This window comes from Acomys minous (assembly GCF_964271855.1).
Source record: "Acomys minous genome assembly, chromosome: 15".
Taxonomy (NCBI): Eukaryota; Metazoa; Chordata; class Mammalia; order Rodentia; family Muridae; genus Acomys; species Acomys minous.
In genome coordinates, this window is record NC_140497.1 from 85,945,620 (window position 1) to 85,966,213 (window position 20,594).

The window sequence follows — 20,594 nt, forward strand, 5'->3', positions numbered from 1 at the left end:
TTAACTTTAAAAGCTTTCATTCATCAGGTGTTTCCTTTCTTCCTCAAGAACCAGAATTATTATTCATAAATGGAGGGAAGGGGGCTAGAAACTTGAGACAGGTTGATAAAGGTAACTGTGTAAGAACATTTATGAAGAGTCTGGTAAAGTATCAAATGAACTATTTACTTATATTCATGTAATATCTGCTCTAGCTAGAAGACTTACTAGGATTTTTTTCAACTTTAAGTGATACATTCCCTTTTTGTCAAATTGCACACCCTATATACTCTTTTTAAAATATCTGAATTCAAATAGCATGCTCACATATTTATTTATTTTCCTTTAGGCATTAAGTGATGAAACTCAGTGTCTATTACTTAAATCTCTATAGAAACCATCAAAAGGTATTAGGCAACATAGGTGTTTGCTTTAAGAAAGTAGATTTCTGTGGAGAGATGGCTCAGTGGCTAAGAGTACTTGTTGCTCTAGCAGAGGACCCAGGTTCAATTCCCAGCACTTACGTGGTGGCTCATGAGCACTGTAACTCCGGTTCCATGGATCTGGTGCTTTTTCTGACCTCAGCAATTTCTACATCAGTTATATCAAAATGATATTCTAGCTATACTAGATTAAGTAAAGTTAATTATTAGTATTGTTTACTCATTTCCCTTTTATGTTTTAATGTGGCTACTAAAAGGTTTTAGCTATATATGTATTACTTGTACTATTTTTCTACTGAATGATTCTGGTAAAAAAAAAATCATAACACTGATATTTCAAATTCAAAGTGAAATAAACCTGTCATGTTTCACAAACGGAGACTAGAGATCTTAATGCACTTAAAATTCCTCCAAATTAGGCAGTATGATTTTAATATCCTATTTATTAAACCCACTTTACACCTCCCAGTTTCTTGGCTGTACCCATTTAACTGTCTACACACTGGAACATAGCTCATCTTCCCACTTGGGTATAAGAATACTCATCCTACTTTATAAGTTATCTAACAAGCCAAGGCATAGGCTCTATTCCTCGGCTAGCAGCAATAGAAACATACTCTAAGATCCAACTGAGGCGTGTCTGCCAGGGTAGTTCCAGGAAAGAACTAGTAGGGAGGAAGAGCCTCCCTAGAGTGGGCAGCACCTTCAGGCTGCAGCCGAGCTATATAGCCGAGCTATAAAGAGGGAAAACAGTGCCGCCTTGTCTACTCTGCCTTGCTCCTTGCTGGTGAATGTACCAGTCTTTCTGCTACTGCAACTGCTGTCACTCTTCGCTTACAAGGGAGCTCAGCATCTTAGGCTCCAGCACGGACTAAACCCCAGTAGCTCAGGTGTCCTCCAGGCCTTCAGAGCCAGACAGGGACTGCTGAAGCACCAAGGCTTTGCGGACTGAGGGGCCTTTCTAGCGTGCAAACAGCTACTGCTGGACTACCTACCCCCTGTCATGTCAGCCGACCTAATAATTCCCTTTGATAATATATATTCATCCTATTAGTTCCGTTCCTCTAAAGAACCTGAGTAAAACACCTATCTACATTCTTGAGTGTATTTTCTGCCTCAAATTCAGTACTTCATTTTACATTAACGTACCTCATCTTTGACTTGCAAATCTACCTTCTCGAAGTCAGAACCAAAATCTAGCTTCTGGCTGTATTTTATGATGTATCATAATAATATAGTTACAAAAATAAAAAGTTCTTCAGTCTGGGAAATAGAGAAGACACTAATTAGATGCCATGAAACAATAGCTCCCCTTTATCTACTCAGGCAGAAGAGGCAAGTTTAAAAGTACTGATAAGGACTATAAATTTAACAAATTTTCATTACTTATAAATGTTATTAACAAACCATGCCCTTGAGCTGGACGAGTGTTTCTTAAATTATACTACTATAGCTGGAGAGCTCTAACTTACGGTATTAGCAGTACAGTTCAGATCATTTCAACTTTCTTCAAATCATTTGTTTAAAATTCCCTGTAAAAATCATTGGCTGGACATAAGGTGTATTTTACTACACTTTCACTTAATAAATATAAAAAGTCAGGCTCAGGGGTTCTAAGTAGCTCCCTTACAACCAACAGCAGCTGTGCAGCAGCAAGACTGCCACCTGACAGGGAGGCAGCAAGTGGGGTTTTCAGGCAGCCAGCAGGCTGGGGCTGCAGGACCCTGAGCAAGATACTTGTCACCTACTCCTTGTGCACTGCAGTTTCTCACAGGCTAGTAGTAACCACTCTCATAAAAATTGAAGTGTCCACACAGAAAGTTCTTAACTCATGTCTCCCTTTACCATTAAGGCTCTGAATTCTGAAAGAAGGGACACTTGAAAGGGTAATTAAAAAAAAAAAAAAAAAAGACATTGTGTCATAAGAATACTTCAGAACATCTTGAACTCAGCAGTAAACATTCAGATTTATAACATTTTCATTTGGGATACATTTAGTCTCCACGTTTCTTCAAAAGAAGGAAAAGCTTACCTCTGAACCCTTGCATGAAATAATATCTACATTAAAATCATGTGATTTACAGATGGAGTCCCACTTGAGAAGTGTGTGGAATAGACACAGGTGGCAGGAGTGATCAGCCACACTGGCACTTATCTCCGGAGCCAGCCAAGTGCTCCTTTACCGAGTGCAGGTTGTGGTAGGCTTTACCGTAAGACTCAGATTTACAGACACTACTTTTTAAAGTTAAGTTTCGAAGGCTACAATATACAAATCCAAACACGGCTGCATAGTAACCAACCCTGAGTCCTCACAACTCTGAAAAGTCACAAAAATACCTAAGTTTTAAACTATACATGCCAATTCTTTAGAACATTTCCTTTCCATTACAACAAACATAAGAATAAATGGACACCACAAACTTGAGTTAAAAAGAAAACCACACACACTGTGTATCTTTACCATACAATGCAAACTGAAAAGATAAGCCTAAGAGACAGTTAGTTATAAAGTGCCTGGTAAAGCACATTATAAAACCACTGCTTTCCACACCAGTTCACCACTGGACAAATATTTTAAAGCTAAAAAGTATCTTATTGTAGCTTTATACACTATGAACTACAGTTTGTACTACAGCAGACACCCTTTCCCCACATATCAATTAATCTAAAATTTTTTTTGGGGGGAGGGGGCTTCAAGACAGGGTTTCTCTGTGTATCTCTGGCTGTCCTGGACTCACTTTGTAGACCAGGCTGGCCTCGAACTCACAGAGATCCTCCTGCCTCTGCCTCCCGAGTGCTGGGATTAAAGGTGTGCGCCATAATCTAAAATCTTAAAGTGAGGGAGGGTAAATGGTTCCATACCACTGAGTGTAATTTTGTAAAGTTCTCATTGATATTTTATAATTTTAAATTATTCTATAGATAATTTCCAAAACAAATATATGCTCATAGAGTAGTTTTTGTTGTTGTTGTTTCTAAAATCAAACTTGTTATAACAAACATCTAGGATTTACAGGAATATTCTTAGGTCTAAAAACATTGTTCTCCTACCAAGTAATCAACTTTTACAAATTTCAAAAATGATATCCAGCTTTCATTCTTCACAAGGAACTGCAACAAGTATTTTTTGAAAAGTTTTAACACCATCTCAATACCAGTTATCAACTTCTAGACTTGGCTAGCTGATATTCCTCTAAAGAGTGAAAATGTTTCTTAAACCAAACCCACAGCGTGGGACGCTTCTTGGTAATACCTGGTTTTATACCTTAAAAGCGGAGTATGAACAGCTAGCTACCCCTCCAGCTGACCGTCCTTGTGCTCACTCACACACTGCACCAGTTTCTTAACCTGTGCCAATCACATTTCTACAGTACCCCAAGGGCTACAGCCTTCCACTTGAACTTGAAAACCACTCCTAAATAAAACACATTTCCCCCCAATTTTTACCACAGTTTTTTCAAACAAGAGCCCTCCTCTATATTTCTAATTTTTCTCTATAGTATGAATGTTCGTACGTCGCTTAGGTTGGTGATCACAAAATAACCCTTTGATTCTAATACAAACAATAAAGACAACAGTCAACGAGCGTATTTCTCTCTTCAGAACAATTATCTTAAGCCCTATCGATTCCCAGTTATGAAGCTAAGTTTCACAACACTCCTGCTTGTTACAGCACTGCTCTCCAGCTGTCAGTCCACCACCTACCCCACCTGAGAACACAATGTGACTGTGTCCGTCCTCCGCTCTAAAGCCTCCATAAATTCCCACTGTTTGGCCTACTGAGCTAAGTACAAACCTGGAGCTCAAGATTTTGATATTTTGGCTGATAAAGTGAATTCTCCCCACTTACTAAAGTGCAATTGTTACTTGTCACATAATTACCTGTGTCTTAACCACTTCCTATGACTGATCTTGATGTAATCCAAATTTCCGTGGGAATGAATTATTTTCAAATACTCTTATCAGATAAATAACTGAGATAGACACTAAGCTCATCAGTGTATATATAAAATGATTCTCCAGTCTGCACGAAGAATGGGACTCCTGGACTGAAAATGTGAAAATGCTGGTGCGTGTCACATGAAATAGCACAGTATTTACATACTCGTCTATTCATCCTCCTCCTGTACTCTATAGCATCTCTACATTCCCTTTTTCCTTTCCTTTGTTTTTTTTTGGGGGGGGGGAGGGTTTGGTTTTTCAAAACATGGTTTTTTTCTGTGTAGCCTTGGCTGTCCTGGGCTCACTTTGTAGATCAGGCTGACCTTGAACTCACAGAGATCCACCTGCCTCTGTCTCCCCAAGTCTATCCACATTACTTTTAATGCAGAATACTATGTAAATAACTGAATACAATTGCTATATAAACAGTCATTGTACCATACTGTTTAGACAATAACAAAGTGCATGTTCAGATGCAAATTTCCATCACACATTCCTGGTTGGTGGCTGGTTTAATCTGCAGATGTGCAGCCTACACACACACACAGAGCCTGTGTTGGGTACTTTATACATGATCATTATTCAACAAACATCTACTGGGTCACAAATTTGCGCCAAGGATACTAAAGTGATTTCCATCCTCTTCAGTAACATTAAACATTTGACATACATTATCTCATCTAATGCTTAAAGCCACCTCCACGGAGGTATCAAGTACCTTCGTCTTTTAAGATGGGACATTTCTAGTAAAGTCACAGAACAGAGAACTGAAATTCAAACCCAAACCTAAATAGTAAAACCTGTACCTGACCTACAAGATTAACATAAGGAGTCTAGTCTGTCTGCCATGGTGGGCTCACACCATTACTCAGTATAATCAATGCTATGAAGGAAGAAGCAGCTCTTATTTGAGAACTGAGAGATGGCCCAAACCTAGATAAACAGACGAAGTGTCTCGTTCACAAGGCAAACTTTTAAGAATAAATAGTAGAGAGAAAAAGAGCCTAAATGCCATTACATACTCAATAACTAGTAGGAAATGAAGAGAGGATGGTCAAGTGTCATCTCTGGACAATTTAATCAAATAATTTTGGTCAGTAAGTAAGAGAAAGTCACTGGGTATTCTGAAACAAGAGACTAACTGCATGTGTGCTTTTGGAATATTGCTCTAGCTCAGAAATGCACTGGAAAGGCTGCTGCCCAGAAGCACAGACCTTTTGGCTATAAAGAGTTCAGGCAAAAACTAACCTAAAAGCAGAAGTGACAGAACAAAGCCTGGACTGGGCAATGGTGGCACAAGCCTTTAATTCCTGCGCTCAGGAGGCAGAGGCAGATGAGTCTCTGACTTTGAGACCCGCATGGTCTAAGGAACAAGTTCTAGGACAGCCAGGGCTACACACAGAAACCATGTCTCAAAAAACAAAACAACACCAACTGATTTAAAAGATACAAAGAAACTACAACTACTGACCATCAAAAGTAACCCATCAGAGAAGAACATGAGAAGGAGTCTAGGCAAAGCCAAGCTTCTCTCTTGAGCTCTGGTTCTATATGGCAGCGCCATTATCAAAACAGAGAACGGAGAAGCAAAAGCAAGGTGACAGTACAGAAAGTGCCAGGAGGGCTGGAACTTGGGACATCGGAAAGCTGTGCAATAAACGAAAAGGTTAAGTATAGCATTCAGAAGAGATGCTTATTAGAGAGTACATACTGAGAGGTAGTACTCTGAGAATGGCTAACATACCCCAGGAAGTATGTATAAAGGATGACACTGAAGCTAAAGTTCTAAGCAGCAGCATGCGCAAGTATGAAAACTAGGAGACAGTCGTAACGTGCAAGTTTTCAGGAGTATATAGCCAAGGGAGTTGGCAGCACACAGAATGTTTCTCTTCTCAGGGAAGAGAAATGGAAGCTGGTTAACTGGTGCCCTGAAGACTGATTACAATAGAATCTCTGTGGGGGAGCAGGGGGCGGGGAGAGAAAACTAAGCGACTAGCAAAGGAGAGAATCAATGTCTTAGCTGAGAAGAGAGCAGCAGTCGAGTGGAATATAGAACTGAATATTTTTAGTATAGCACAGATTTTAGCACTTTTACAGGATGAGAAAAAGACCTGTGGTGAGAGAAATTCTTAAAATATACCTTTACACTTCAAATCAGTGCATGGAAAAGATACCTATGATATAATGTTAAGTGAAAATACAAATTGCTTAATACATAAAGAATGTCACTTAAAATTAGGACTCCTCTACTATGCCTCCACCCATGCCCACACTGACTTCATCGTGTGCCATTTTTCCCTCACATGCAGCCCCAGAAACACTGGCCACACTTTCTGACCCTTCCACACACAAGCTGTTGTATCTGCCAGAGTGCTCTTCTTGTCACTGGCTAACCCTCCGGGCAATTCTGATCTTGGTTCATGTGTCATCTCCTCAGGAAGGCCTGCCTACCTGTATGCAGTATAGCATAGCACTCCACCCCCAGCCCAGCTCTCTAAAGACACTAGCGTTTCCTGTGGTGAAGGTTAACACAATATAGCATAATGCTAAAATTCTTATTTGTTCACTGTCCACTTCTAGAATATGGGTTCTGAAGACTTCATCTGCTATATATCCACATACTGTTCAACATATCAGCTGTTTAAAAATGCTTGGCATGGTGGGCACTTAAAGTAAAACATACCCGTACTATTTAAATGAAAAGCAACACACCTATATTTATGTTAAGAATATGAAGAGCATAAGAAGAATTCTTATGTTAAGAACATTCTGAAAGGAGCTAATATTCCTGTTATAAATTAACAGGAATGAGTATAAAATTGAAAGCGGGAATATATAATTACACTCATTTTGTGCTTCATCTCTCTTCAAATTGTCTATAAAAATCATGTCTTTTGTAGTTGAATGATTTTTAAATAATACCATGAATCTACAATAGGCAATCTATTCTGTTTTCTCTCTTTTTCTAAGTGAGCTGTCATGATTTAAGCATCTATGGGACAATTTTATTGCAAGCCAGTGTATGAGCTGTTCTGATAGTAGTTTAAAGTTGAAGGTTAATCCTTGGAATTGGAAGAAGCTCAGACCATCTCACCTGACACCTAACTCTGCAGACATGAAGGCAAACTCAGAAATGCAGTGAGTGAAAGTAACTTAATAAAAAAGATGCTAATGAAAAAACTGCAAAGACTAAAATAATTAAGAACTTTTTACTTAAGCTTGCTGTCACATATAACCTACAATCTTCTGGTGAAATTATCACTTGAGATAAAACTTACACTATTTGACCAATGAACGCTATGGCCAAACATTATGAGAAAAGATTCAGAATACAGAGAGTGGAGAGAGTTCACTCTTAACCCCCTGACGCCATTATGTGGCCAGACTAACTGAAGTAACAGGCACATCTTTCCACCCTGGCTTACAATGTCAAGTACATCATCAATTCATTATACTTTGGCTCAAACGTCTGTATCATCTGCTTCAAGGTTTACCTAATGGAACTGATAATTAAATGTTAAATAGATTTTAAAAAACACAGTGAACACAATTTATGTTAACTATTTCACTACATATATAATTTATCAGAAATACAAATTTCATCAGAACTTCTAAATAAGTATCATCCCATGCTTAATAGATTCTCTCATTTGACCTTCAAAACGACAAAATTGGCAGATACTTCTACCACTTAGCATGTAAGAGTGAGGTTTACAAACAAGAGTTTGATTCTTTCAGCCAAACCATTAGTCATCTCAACTACTTACCCCTTGCTTTCTCCATCAAGGACATCCATGTTGCAGTGTCTTTATGAATGAAGGTAAGGAGGGTTTTTTGTTGGTTGGTTGGTTGGTTGGTTGGTTTGGTTTGGTTTTGTTTTAAAAGAAACCTCAGCATTTCTATCCAGCTCTACACAATAAAACAATCATTCCTCTTAAGGTGATAAAACACATGAAAGTGACCTTCAATAATTTGGGTCATCAATAACTTCACATGAAGTCTTACCAGGTATTCTATTATTTTCTTAAGCACAATAAAGCTAACACACTTTTCAAGTCGCACAAAATAATAAGAAAATGGGCTTTGTCGTTAGGAAAAAAATCTAAAACGGGTTGACAGCCCCTGACTTGCTAAATGTCCAGCTGGACACATCTTAACTTACCTGAATTTCAGTGTCCGTACACTGAAGAGAGCGCCGTTCCCTGAGAGGTGTTGGGAAGACTGAGTAAGAAACTGTGTAAAGCACTTAGGTTTCAGGTCACGGCCAGATGGATGACACAGTGGTTAGAAAAACAAACCGAAGCAAAAGCCGGTCCCCCTCGACAGGTAATAATGTCATCTAACTACCGAGTTTCATTTCCAGAGTGGTTTCCCGCCCTGCTCAAATGTTTAAGGCAGGACACAGTATATGGCTCACTCTTGCCCCCAGACTGCCAATTACAGTAAGGACTACTCTTGCGACCCCTGTAACTAAACAATACTGTCGTAACTTATTTGTTCACTATCTTGGACTTGGTTACACTGAAATCAAAGCTCACACTACTCAGTCCCTCGCTGCATCTGTTCCACAGCTGCAGAGTAAAATCCATAGAAGGCAGCTCTGCTCCTACAAATCACAGCACTGTGAAGTCACACCGGGAGAAGAATCTTCAGGGGAAACGGGAAGAGCCACTAAGAGACATAACTTCCCAGTCCGTTATATGACGTATCTGTCATCCAATTTTAGTACCTCATCTAAGTCTAGGCTAGGAAAGACGTTCCAACAGCCACAGGGAACTAAGGCCAGTGTCTTTCCTTCTTGTGAGCCCTGCCCAGGGATGTTCTGTCTCTCTGCAATGCTACTTGTGTTGACCAGCTCTGTCAATCTAAAATAGCACACATCACTTACTTCATCCTTACGTCCGTCCTCATGGGGCACGAAATGGTTATCTTCTTTGAATGATCTGACCTATTACTGTTGTGTCTTAATTCTCAGTGCAGAAGAAGATGCTGCCTTAATGAATACACACACCTGCCTATAGTCATTTACCAAGTAAACCTGACTCCAAGTTCCTGTACTAAGCTACCATGACTTTCCTCATGGCTGAAAGTGCAAGTGCTTTGGGCTGAGACATGAATCACAAGGTGTACCCTGCTGCCTCACTCATTCTCTTTAAAGAAATGGCATACTATCTCCTAGAATAGTAAGAGATTTTAAAATAAGGAAATGCATGTATGGCACTCTTAAAAATGGTAATACTTCAAAAGTCATGAGCAAACGGCAGGCACCTTTTTACTAACAGGCTCATAATGTTCTCTTCTTCAGTAAGTTGTTTTGAACTTAACAATACACCATGCAGAAAAACCTTAAAAACCAGCCCTGAGATATCACTCTGGATACTGGTAATAACTATTGCTTCTCAAAAGAAATGCGACGCATGTATTCTGTGGTACTTTCCGTGTCTAAACAAACTGCTTGCAGGTAAAGGTCACCGCTTAGCAACCGCTTGCAGCTGGCAATCCGGCCCTCAAGAGTTTTACTTAAATACTTACTGAGTCCTCCATCCTCGGGCACTGCCGTCCCTCTCATTCCTAGGTAAGTCAGTCCCAATATTAGGAAAAATAAGCAGGCAGCAGTTAGGAGAAACATCGACAAGTAGTGAGCACTGAAACCGCCCGTCGGAGACACCTCCTCACGTTTAAACTGCTGGAGAAGTTCCTCTTCAGGCTCGCAGAGCTTCTTCGGCTTGCCGTACGCGTTCTTCAGGTAGGTATGATTGGAGCCAGTGTGATTGGCGTGGTTGATCCTGAGCGAAGCAGGGGCGGTTGCGGCCGCGCTGGGAGGGAGGCTGTTAGTATATATACTCGGGGACTCCACGCTGAAAGCCCCGCCGCAGCCGCCGCCTATGTGATTGTTGGTTTTGAGGAGGGAACCTGTGGGCGACTCCAAGGTTGAGTCCACGTCCGGAATCGGTGGGGAGAGGAGCGGGGCCAGCTTCTTCCCGCCAGCCCGGTATCGAGGAATGGGGCTGGAGTCCCTTCGATCGCACCCTCCTCCCGGCTCGGCCGCCGCCGCCGCCGCCTCCTCGAGGTCTCGGCTCCTGTCTAGACTCCCGGCAGCCGCCGCCCTGTCATTCATCGCGAGTCCTCCCCCTCCCTGAACCGAAGAAGTCTCTTGCCGGCTGCCGCCAGATTTAGCAGTCAGCGCGGAGAAAGGCTTACTATGGCTCCGTCTGGGTCGATGCCGGGAAAGGGAGTCGTCCTTTAATACCTGTCTGGCGGAGGCCACGTCGTTGTCGTCGCCGTCGTCTTCGTCGTCCTCTTCCTCCGAGTCCGAATAGTGCTCCCGGCAGCTGTAAGGCAGGAGGCGGCTGCCGTTCACGGCTCGGCTAGCCCACAGCGGCTCGTCGGCCTCGGGGTGATCCCTGTCCTCGCCGCCGTCCGCCACCTCCTCGTCCACGTCCTCCCCGGCTCCGTCGTTCCCCGACGGCGGCTGCGGCTCGGGACCCGCTGGCCTCCGCGACCCCCACCACGAGTGGGGCTTCCTCCGCTCGGCCGGGCTGCTGCCGCCGCCGCCGCCGCCACCGTGGGTCAGCTCGCTGGCGGCCAGCGGCGCCGGCGGCGCTTTGAGCCCGCGGTACTGGAGCGCAGCCCGGTCCCTCCGCGCGCCGCCGCCACCGCCGCCACCGCCGCCGCCCGCCTGCTCCCGCGGGCTGGCCTCCACGTCCGACTCGTCGGAGCTGAAGCCCAGCAGCACTTTGCTGCCCGCCGCGGGGACCGCCGCCGCCACCGCCGCCGCCGCGCCCCCGGATCCTCCCAGGGGGCTCTCCGGAACCGAGGCCGACAAGCGGCCGAGGCCCACAGGGGTCCGTAAGTACAAGAGGTCACCCGAGCCCGGCCGGACCCCCATCCCCGCCGCCGGTCCCGCGGCTGCCGCGGCCGTGTTATTGTTATTACTGTTCCGCGTCTTGTTGCCGCGGCCCCCCGCCCGGTGCTGCTGCTGCTGCTGCTGCTGCTGTTGCTGCTGCTGCTCTTCGTCGCGAAGCTTCTTCAGCTTCTTGAGGTACACCGGCCGAGTGCTCTCCGTCACCGGGCCCGGAGATAAGCCGTAACGGCGGAGCTGAGAAAAGAGCTCTTCATCCGAAAGCTGCTGAGGCGCCGCCGCCGAAGCCGCCGCCGCCGCCGCCGCCGCCATTTTCTCTCCAGGGTGTTTTACAAGCTCCGCGCTACCGGAAGTGACGCGCCGCCCTAGACCCTGAACTAGACCGGGCTGCGTCGCCCTTGCAGCGCCACGGGCGCCTCGGCCAATGGGAGGCGCGGGAGGAGCTCACCTGAGCGGGAAAGCGCCACCTGAGCGCCGCGCGGCTCGCCCCCGGGGGCAGCGTGGCCGCTGGGAGCCTGCCGGCTGCGGGTGAGCTGTCGCCGTCCCCGGCGGCCCGAGCTTCCCGTAGCCGTCGGCTGGCCTCCTCTTTCGCAACCACACCTTGACCTCTTTCCGGGGTCCTGCCGCCCTGCTGCAGGCGTGCAGGGGGAAAGCTGCCCTGAAGTTCATGGCGATCGTCTTCTTGCTCGGATCCCTGAGTTAGAGACCCCAGGTTGGCAGTGTTGCTGTCTGACTTCTAGGTTCCCTTTCTTATTTTGTTTTTCCGTTTGACTTTCTTTCTTTCTTTCTTTCTTTCTTTCTTTCTTTCTTTCTTTCTTTCTTTCGTGACTTTCTATTGATGACTTTTCAGAGAGTCCTCTCCTTTTTGGAAGAAATAGATCGTTCGCAGTACGGTTTTCAGAAATCATAGCTACTCTTGGGTGTACGTAAGGAACTTTTTTGTTTTGTCGTGTAAGTATGACCTCACAAAGTCGTCTTCTGGAGAAATGAAAGAGCCTGTCACATGATCCATTTTGACTGAAGAAAGGCAAGCTCACCGTTCCACTGCTCTCCTAGCACCTATCTAAACAATACTTTTAAAATATTCTTACTTCTTTTGAAATATTTTATTGCCCCTGTGGCTGTAAGCTCCATATACAGAAGAGATTTGTGCCAATTATTTAAAACACCAGAAGCGCAGTAAACATTTGTTGAATGAGATCGTGAACCGCAAACTAATAGAACGAGATTAAAATTTGGGGCATGGGAAAAATGCTGGTGAGGTCGATAAACTCCGTCCCCCCCCCCAGAAAATAATATTAATAACTGGAAATCCTACCCTCTTGTTCACAAAATACAAGATGAATCTGAGGAGATATTTGCCAACTTTGATAAAGAGCGCTTCCCTTTTTCATAATCCTGGCATAGCTAATATTTTTGGAGTACTTAAGCCCTACAAGCTATTAGGCAATCCTAGCCTAATTTTCATCTGCATTGCTTTACTCTATAACATAAAAACATCTCTGCAGAATAGGTTAGTCAAAAGCACAAATACTAGAGTTTCCACACCCAGCGTCCCACAGCAGAGATACACTTCTTGACCTCAGTTCTGGATTTCTAGCAACTCTTACCCTGTCTTCAAGAGGAAGCTTGAATGTGGGACACCGCTTCCCCTTTGCTTTGAGGCTTCAAACGTCACAAATATTCCTGAGTCTGTGACCGTCAAGCACCTACAAGAGTGTCCGACACACTATACCATAGTGGTTAGGATGACCCAAATTGACTACCTAAGTTTCGGGGTGGGAAGTCAAATTATAGCAAACTTACTGCACCTGTGTCTCAGTATAGCCGAGCAGTTCACCTGGGAGCTTTGATGTTAACAAGTGGAGAGTGGCCCTGTCCCTTCAGCTATTTTCCATCTTAGTTCCTCATTTGTTCTCCCTCCTGCTGGCTCATTAGGTAGGAATCCCAGGTGTCTGTGGTGCTTAACAATGTCCACCTGACAGGGTCTAAGCATCACCTAGGAGACAGGCATGTAGCCCTGCCTGTAAGGAATTACCTGGGTTTGGCTGATTGGTGGGAGAAGACCCACCTAGACTCAAGGATGGAGGCATTCCACAGGCCCGGGGTTACCTGACTGCAAACAAAGGAGAAAGGGGACTGAGAACAAACCATTCAGAACTTTCTGCTTCCTGACTATGGTTGCAACATGATCAGGTGCCTCGGGCTCCTGCTTAGGTCCCTGACTGCCATGAACTTTAACCTGGAACTATAAACCAAACTAAGCCCCTCCTCCCTTCATTAAGTTCCTGAGGTCAGACTTTTTTTTTTTTGTTTCAGCACTGTGTAAAGTAACTTATACAGTATCTATTGGCCCACCACAAACATTTAAATTGTAACTTTGGGTCAATTACTAACTTTCTGAGCCTTTGTCACAGATGATGATGTTAGAGATTAAATACCCTTATAGTACTCAGCACCACGCCCGGTGCACAATGTACACTCAGCAAGCGGTCGTAACACAGTCATTGTGTGTGCCTGTTTTAGTTGTATGGGTCCTGGCAAGTCCCGATAGAAAAAATCAAAATACTACTGTACAAAATTATTCAAACTATGCCCAAGGTATTAATTACATTATGAATTAATAAGGATGAAAGGCTTTAGGTGTCACAGATATTAGTCATTTCCATACTTTGGGGGGTTTTTTGGTGTGGGGTTTTTTTTTTTGTTGTTGTTGTTTGTTTTTTCCCGAGACAGGGTTTCTCTTCTTTGTGTAGCCTTGGATGTCCTGGACTGACTCTGTAGACCAGGCTGGCCTCGAACTCACAGAGATCCGCCTGCCTCTGCCTCCCAAGAGTGCTGGGATTAAAGGCGTGCACCACCACACCTGGCAGTACTTTAGGTTTTGACTGCACTAGGAACTAAAGGACTCCAGTCTCCAAGCTACATACCTAGGAACAAATCTTAAGCTCTTAGAATCATAATTTGTCCTTTTAAAATGTTAACAATATTGCCTTCCCTACTTGGCAAATAACTAGTATTTAAGAAAGTTTTATGAGAAAGATGAATAATACATAACATTACAACCAAGTATGGTGTTTACATGTTAGTCACTGCCACACATTTAAAACCTATGGCAATTATATAATATACAAATTTATATTTTACAAGAAGTTTTGTAAACATGCTCTCATTTGTTCTCCAAAACAAATGATTACAACACAACCCTGCCTTTGAAAATGCTGAGTGTCTGACATTCAGCCTAATTCAAAGTTCATCAGGGACTGATATGGGGCTGTAATTCCTGTGGTTTTGGTGTTTAAACAGACAGCACACTCATTTCTTCAGGAGGACCTTCCCAGCCTCAGGTCTGTCAGTGCTCATTGTAACATGCTCCTTACTTAACAGTGGATCTTATTCCAGCTTCCAGGCTGGCTGAGGTTTAAAGTGTGGCACAGTATCTTAATTGCACCCAGATACTTGACAGGGAATCCAGTCTCCAACTTACTGGGTTCCATGGCTTCTGAAAATCTGATGGAAGGAGGCGTTTGTGTCCGCTCTTCTTTAAAATCTTGGCATCAGCTTTCACCGAAAAGCTTTGAGTAGAATTTTTGCAACCCAGTATTATAATTAAAGATACACTATGGTTTATTTCCTAGAAGAATATCCTTCCTGTTCTTGGTACTAAAAATACCTCTGTTTTCCCAGATCATTAGATTTAGTTTTGGTTGGGGTTTATTTTCCTTTCTGAAATGAAATTCCACAAAGATAGAATTAGCATTCTAAGTATACAAATGGCATTTTAGACATTTACACTATTGCACAAGTACCGCCTCCATCTGGTCCCACAATATTTGCGGCTCTGCCCATGCCCTTCTGGCCCTGTCTGCAGACAACCGCTATCAGGTTCCTGCCTCTACGAACAAAGCTCTTTTGGATAGTCCATGTGGAAAAAATCAAAAGTTAATGTGGCCTCTTACCTGGCTCCCTTCACTCACAACATCTTCAAGATTTATCTCTGATTTGTAATATGATGAGTATTTTGGCCATGTCTACATTTTCTTACTGCTTATAGTGTTACCATAAATGTTGTTTGTTTGTTTGTTTGTTAAGAACCATTTTCAAATCTGAGTATGTGCCTCAGAATGGAATAACAAATCATGTGGTAAGTATATCCTGGAATTTTGCAGATTACAAAAATGTATGAACATGTTCATGAAAGAAAAAAGAAAGACGTTAGTTAGCCTGCTCTTGTCCCCGCACCTAGAGCTTTTATATAGCAAACTGAAGCTTGAGGTTTTCATAGCTAACTGCTATGGTTTGAAAACGGTCTGTTCCCACCAAAGTCTATGCTAATGTTTATTTCCTCAATATATTCGTGTGGGCAGTTCAGTTCTGGTAGAGTAGAGGGGAGTGTGGGAGTCATAAGAACAGAACTCCCATGAGTATATTCAGACTTTCTCCTGGGAGTAAGCTCCCACTTTTAACAGGGCTGGAATAATTACCTGGAGAGAAAATTAGTATAAAGTCACCTTGCCTCTAGGCTCCAAGGCATGTGCTGGGTTTTAGCTGCTTCCCAGAATTCCATAGGCAGCACATTTTGATGGGGGTTGGGGTGGGGGGAGTGGGAGAGGGCAGACAGTGGAATTGTTTTCTGGCTGGCTGGGGGAAAAAATCATCTTTTTGGAGGTTTGGGGGCCTGGAATGACTCTAAGAGAAGAATTGCTTCTACTTCACCATGTCCTGTGGACCAAGTGATGGCAGTGATTGAATCCAAGAGGAATTTGTGTAAATGGTTTAAAAGATAGGACAAACTAAGTGTGAGTATAGTAAGGATGAAAGGGGTGGCTGGGGGCAGAGCCAGGGTGGGAGGAGCCAAAAGCCTGTCCAACAAAATCACACGCCTTTCATCCCAGCACTTGGAAGACAGAGGCAATCAGATCTCTGTGAGTTCAAGGCCAGCCTGGTCTATAAAAAGAGTTCTAGGACAGCAAGGGATGTTACATAGAGAAACCCTGTCTCGAGAAAACAAAAGAAAAGAAAAAAAGGGGAGGTGCTTATTGTGCCAAGCAGCATGGCCTATGCATTGGCAGGGCAGTGGATGGCACATGCTTTTAATCCCAGCACTCAGGAGGCAGAGGCAGGTGGATCGCTGTGAGTTTGAGGCCAGCCTGGTATACAGAGCGAGTCCAGGACAGCTAAGACTACACAGAGAAACCCTGCTTGAAAAACAAAAAAAAGAAAGAAAAAAAGAAATGTGTTACTGAATTTTTTGAGCTAGGTCCCTAAGTCTTTAGGTCCTTTCTTGAACTGGTTTGGATTTGTTGATTTAGAGGTGACATTGTTCCTAGAGAAGGGCACAAATCCCTCCGTTGGCAACAGCCAGGGAATCTATACCTCTTCAATTCAAGAACCACAACAGCCAAAGAGTCAAGTTTTTCCTGAAATTTGATCAAGCTGATCTGAAACTTCTTTATGCTTTTGCTGAGACCTGGTGAGATAGAGAGAGATCAGTGTGTGTGTGTGTGTGTGTGTGTGTGTGTGTGTGTGTACGCCCCGAGTGGCAAGAAGGGGCTGGATGGCACATGAGCTAGACAAACGCTGTTGGTGCCAAAGAAAAACTAGTAAAGTTGGGGGGGGAGGGCTAGGAGCAGACAGATGGCAGCTGAGTTAGATTCGAAGGCGGGGAGTAGGAACGGGGTGCTTAAGTGGTCCCCAGCAATACTGGGGAGAGAAGACTTAAAGAGAGGAGAGGTGATAAGACCAAGGAGACAGCCGGTGCCAGAGGACTTTAACTAGTCTTGTGGCGCAAAGGTGGTGAAAGTGAGTTGTATCAGTGAGGCGGGAGGAAAAGGACACCGGGAAATGGGGTCTGTGAACGCTTAAGGGGGCCTTGGGAAGTGGGCTTCTTCCTGATTGCTAAGGTCCCTTGAGCAAATGTTGCAAGGAACCCATTTTATGAAGCTCTGTTGGAAGCTGAGAGTACAGCCCGCATAGAAAAGCCCTCCTACCATTTCAAGGTTCCCTCAATATCTTTACCAGTAAAGTGAAAGTCTCCGTGCAAGGTGTCCGCACTCTTCTGACCCACACTGAGGAGGAAGGAATCTGTAAGGGGTTGAGGAGGAAGGCAAAGGCTTTTGCAAGTGCCTTGTCTCTTGGTCTTGTTGCTGCATGTAGCAACCAGAAAGAAAGCACAGAAACCTAAAAGCACAGTCACCCACTTTCCGCAAGATCAAAAAAAGGCACAGCGTTAGATCAGTGTTATCATTGGAACTCCTTGCGAGGTGCCTCAAGGATGCATTTGCTAATTTTTAATCCACAAAAATTCCTGGTATTTATTTCTCTTTTTAATTGCTCAAACTTCTATTTAAATGCTAACACTTCTAAGGAAGAAGCCAGAATAAACATGCTGGAAATACAACATGGTATTAAGAAATGTTAGACAAAATTCTTATCCTATGTTAGTGGGAGAATTTGCCAACCAAGTTTACTCATGAGAGCATCTGCCTTGCTTTTCTATATATAACTCAAACAGGTGAGAAGCAGTCATGGGATCCAAGTAAACAGCACACATATGCCACGCCTGATATTTATATCCTACTGTAACTATGTGAGTGAATTGCCTCTGTCATATGCAAAAAGTTACAGAGAACATTTCACTGTAAAACACAATGGATGAGGGTCTCAGCGTTAGACTTAAATGCTGTTTCCGGGTCTACAACTCATTACAGTATTATTTCTCATTGCCTCACAGTCTACAAAAATCCGTCATTACATCATTTCATCTCTGCACCCACTCTCATAAAAATATTAACACAATAGCTTGAGATGTGGGAAAACTAAAGCATAGGAAGTTTGTTGCCTGTCTTTTGTGAAGCAAACAAGGACTAAAACCCAAAAGCACTCTTGGGTTGTCAGCCCCTGAACCGACTGTCCTCCCCGCCCCCCCCCCCCAGCCTTCCCCAGTCTCACTCAGATTGTACAAAGTGAGTTGTTGGAGCTTTTGCTCTTGGTTAACTCATCTACATGATGTGCTGGGGCATACAGTGCTTTAACAGTAAGACTTGCTCTTGGTTAACTCATCTACATGACGTGCTGGGGCATACAGTGCTTTAACCAGTAAGACGCCTTCAAGAGCCAAAGCACTGAATGACACCTTCTTCACAACTAACTGATGGGGCTGTTTAAATTCTCACCTTGTTTCTGCCTCTCAGCTCTTGGTGTCTTTTTGGAAGTGTCATCCTTCGGTCTCTAACTTATCATCTATACAGTAGATAACAGCACAGCCGTGTTGATCAGTCAAAAAGTTAGACCATTACAAAATAGCATTAGGAAGAGTTTCAGGTGCCCTGTAAAGAAGAACTGTATTGGAGTTGGGTCTCCTGTAGAAACAGAGAAGGATGGGTCGTGGATTGAGTATAAAGTTTAAGAAACATGCCTGAAAGAGGCTCAGGACACTTCTAGGAATTTAGTTTCATTAAGCAGCAAAAGTGTTTAATGCTTTCCTGTCCCACATCATATGGGCAGTGGTGTACATCCACTCTTTATTTTAAATGTTGGTGTATATCCCCTTTTAAATATCTCTCTCTCTCTCTCTCTCTCTCTCTCTCTCTCTCTCTCTCTCTCTCGTTCTCTCTGTGTGTTTGTGTGTATGTTAACAAAGTCATTAAAAGTTTCCATCTTTATAGGATGCCATTTCACATTTCAACACATGCTTATAAAGTGTGATGTTTAAATCAAGTTATCCATATCTATTTCCTCAAACATTTATTTTTTTCTAATTGTGAAAGCATTCAAAAATCCTTCCGTACAGTATGTACTTGGTTGAGATTTTTTGTTGTTGTTGTTGTTTTTTGTTTGGGTTTTTTTATTTGTTTTTGGTTTTTGGTTTTTCGAGACAGGGTTTCTCTGTGTTGCCCTGGCTGTCCTAGACCAGGCTGGCCGCAAACTCACAGTGATCCACCTGCCTCTGCTTCCCGAGTGCTGGGATTAAGTCCCCTGACCCTGCCATTCAGGAGGACCACATCAGAACTCACCACTCCATCGGCCTGTAACTTCACACCCAACAATACACTTGACCCCTCTACCTCCGTGTTTGTTTGTTTGAGAGAGAAGATGCAAAGCAGACTCTGCCTGCAGAGGGGACTCAGCCTACCTCAGTAAGTTTCCTGAGGAGGCAAGAGATAGATGCCTTTGGATATATGAGTTTGCAGCGACCAAATAAAAGCACCCTGGAAGAAGCTGTTTGCTGAGTGTAGAGCTGTGACGGGGTGGGGGCGGGGAAGCATGGGGGGTTGGGGGCCCTGAGAGGTTGGGGGGGCCGTGGTAGATGGGGAATAGGACATGAACTTCAGTGTCATACAGTGGAATTTTAAAGTTATGGGAGAAAAGAGATTAGACAAGAGAGAAGGCCTGGGCGCCGGTGGTGGTGGTGGTGCATGGCTGTAATTCTAGTACTCAGAAGCAGAGGCAGGCAGGTTTCTGTAAGTTTGAGGCTAGCCTGGTCTACAGAGTGAATTCCAGGATAGCTGGGGCTAACAGAAAAACCCAGTATTGAAAAACCAAAACGAAAAGAGAGAGAGAGAGAGAGAGAGAGAGAGAGAGAGAGAGAGAGAGAGAGAGAGAGACAGACTGACTGATCCTTGCCATAGTTGATGTTTAGAGGTAACACGAGATAAGGAAGACCCTGTGAATGAGGGTGACAACTGGCTGGTAGTGAGCTAGAGGGAAACCGAGGGAGAGATGTGTGTTGAAAGCTGCTACCTGGAGGTTTAGAAACCTCTCCTCAGTCATGCATTCATCCGGCAGGTTCTGCACTTTTTCCACCAAAGTCTGAGGGTGATGACGCCCAAGACATTAAATAAATCATATATATGTCTGTTAATTAAGAAGTAATGAAATGGCTGGGCGATGGTGGCGCACGCCTTTAGTCCCAGCACTCGGGAGGCAGAGACAGGTGGATTGTTGTGAGTTCGAGGCCAGCCTGGTCTGCAAAGTGAGTCCAGGACAGTCAAGGCTACACAGAGAAACCCTGTCTCAACAACAACAACAACAACAAAGAAATAATAAAATGCATTTAGAGGGCAGAAAAGAGCTCAGCAGATAAAGCTGGTGGCTGTGTGTGCCTTAGTTACGTTTCTGGTTTTTGATAAAACACCAAGACCCTAAGCAACCCGGAGAGGAGAGGTTTATTTAGCTTACACTTCCACATCACAGTCCATCATAAAAGGAACGCACGGCAGGAGCCTGGAGGCCAGAGCTGAAGCAGAGGCCATGAAGGAGTGATGCTTACTGGTTCATTCTCTCAGGCTTGCTCAGCCTGTCTTCTTATGCACCCAGGGCCACGTGTCCAGGGCTGGCCCCTCCCACATCAATTGCTAATTAAGAAA

General features: G+C 43.8%; 2 protein-coding genes across 2 annotated transcripts in view; one reads left to right on the plus strand and one right to left on the minus strand.

Annotated features, from left to right (window-relative positions):
* LEMD3 (LEM domain containing 3) overlaps positions 1 to 11,684 on the minus strand; it is a 49,356-nt gene extending 37,672 nt beyond the window's left edge. Inside the window, exon 1 of the mRNA XM_084759868.1 lies at positions 9,897 to 11,684. Within this exon, the coding sequence (XP_084615994.1) occupies positions 9,897 to 11,538 (1,642 nt within the window). The 5' untranslated portion in view covers positions 11,539 to 11,684. The remainder of the gene's footprint in view (positions 1 to 9,896) is intronic.
* Positions 11,685 to 11,780: 96 nt separating this feature from the next.
* The window catches only part of WIF1 (WNT inhibitory factor 1), a 100,125-nt gene continuing 91,311 nt past the window's right edge, over positions 11,781 to 20,594 (plus strand). The window contains exon 1 of the mRNA XM_084759871.1: positions 11,781 to 11,938. The gene's annotated coding sequence lies outside the window, so the exon portion shown is untranslated. The remainder of the gene's footprint in view (positions 11,939 to 20,594) is intronic.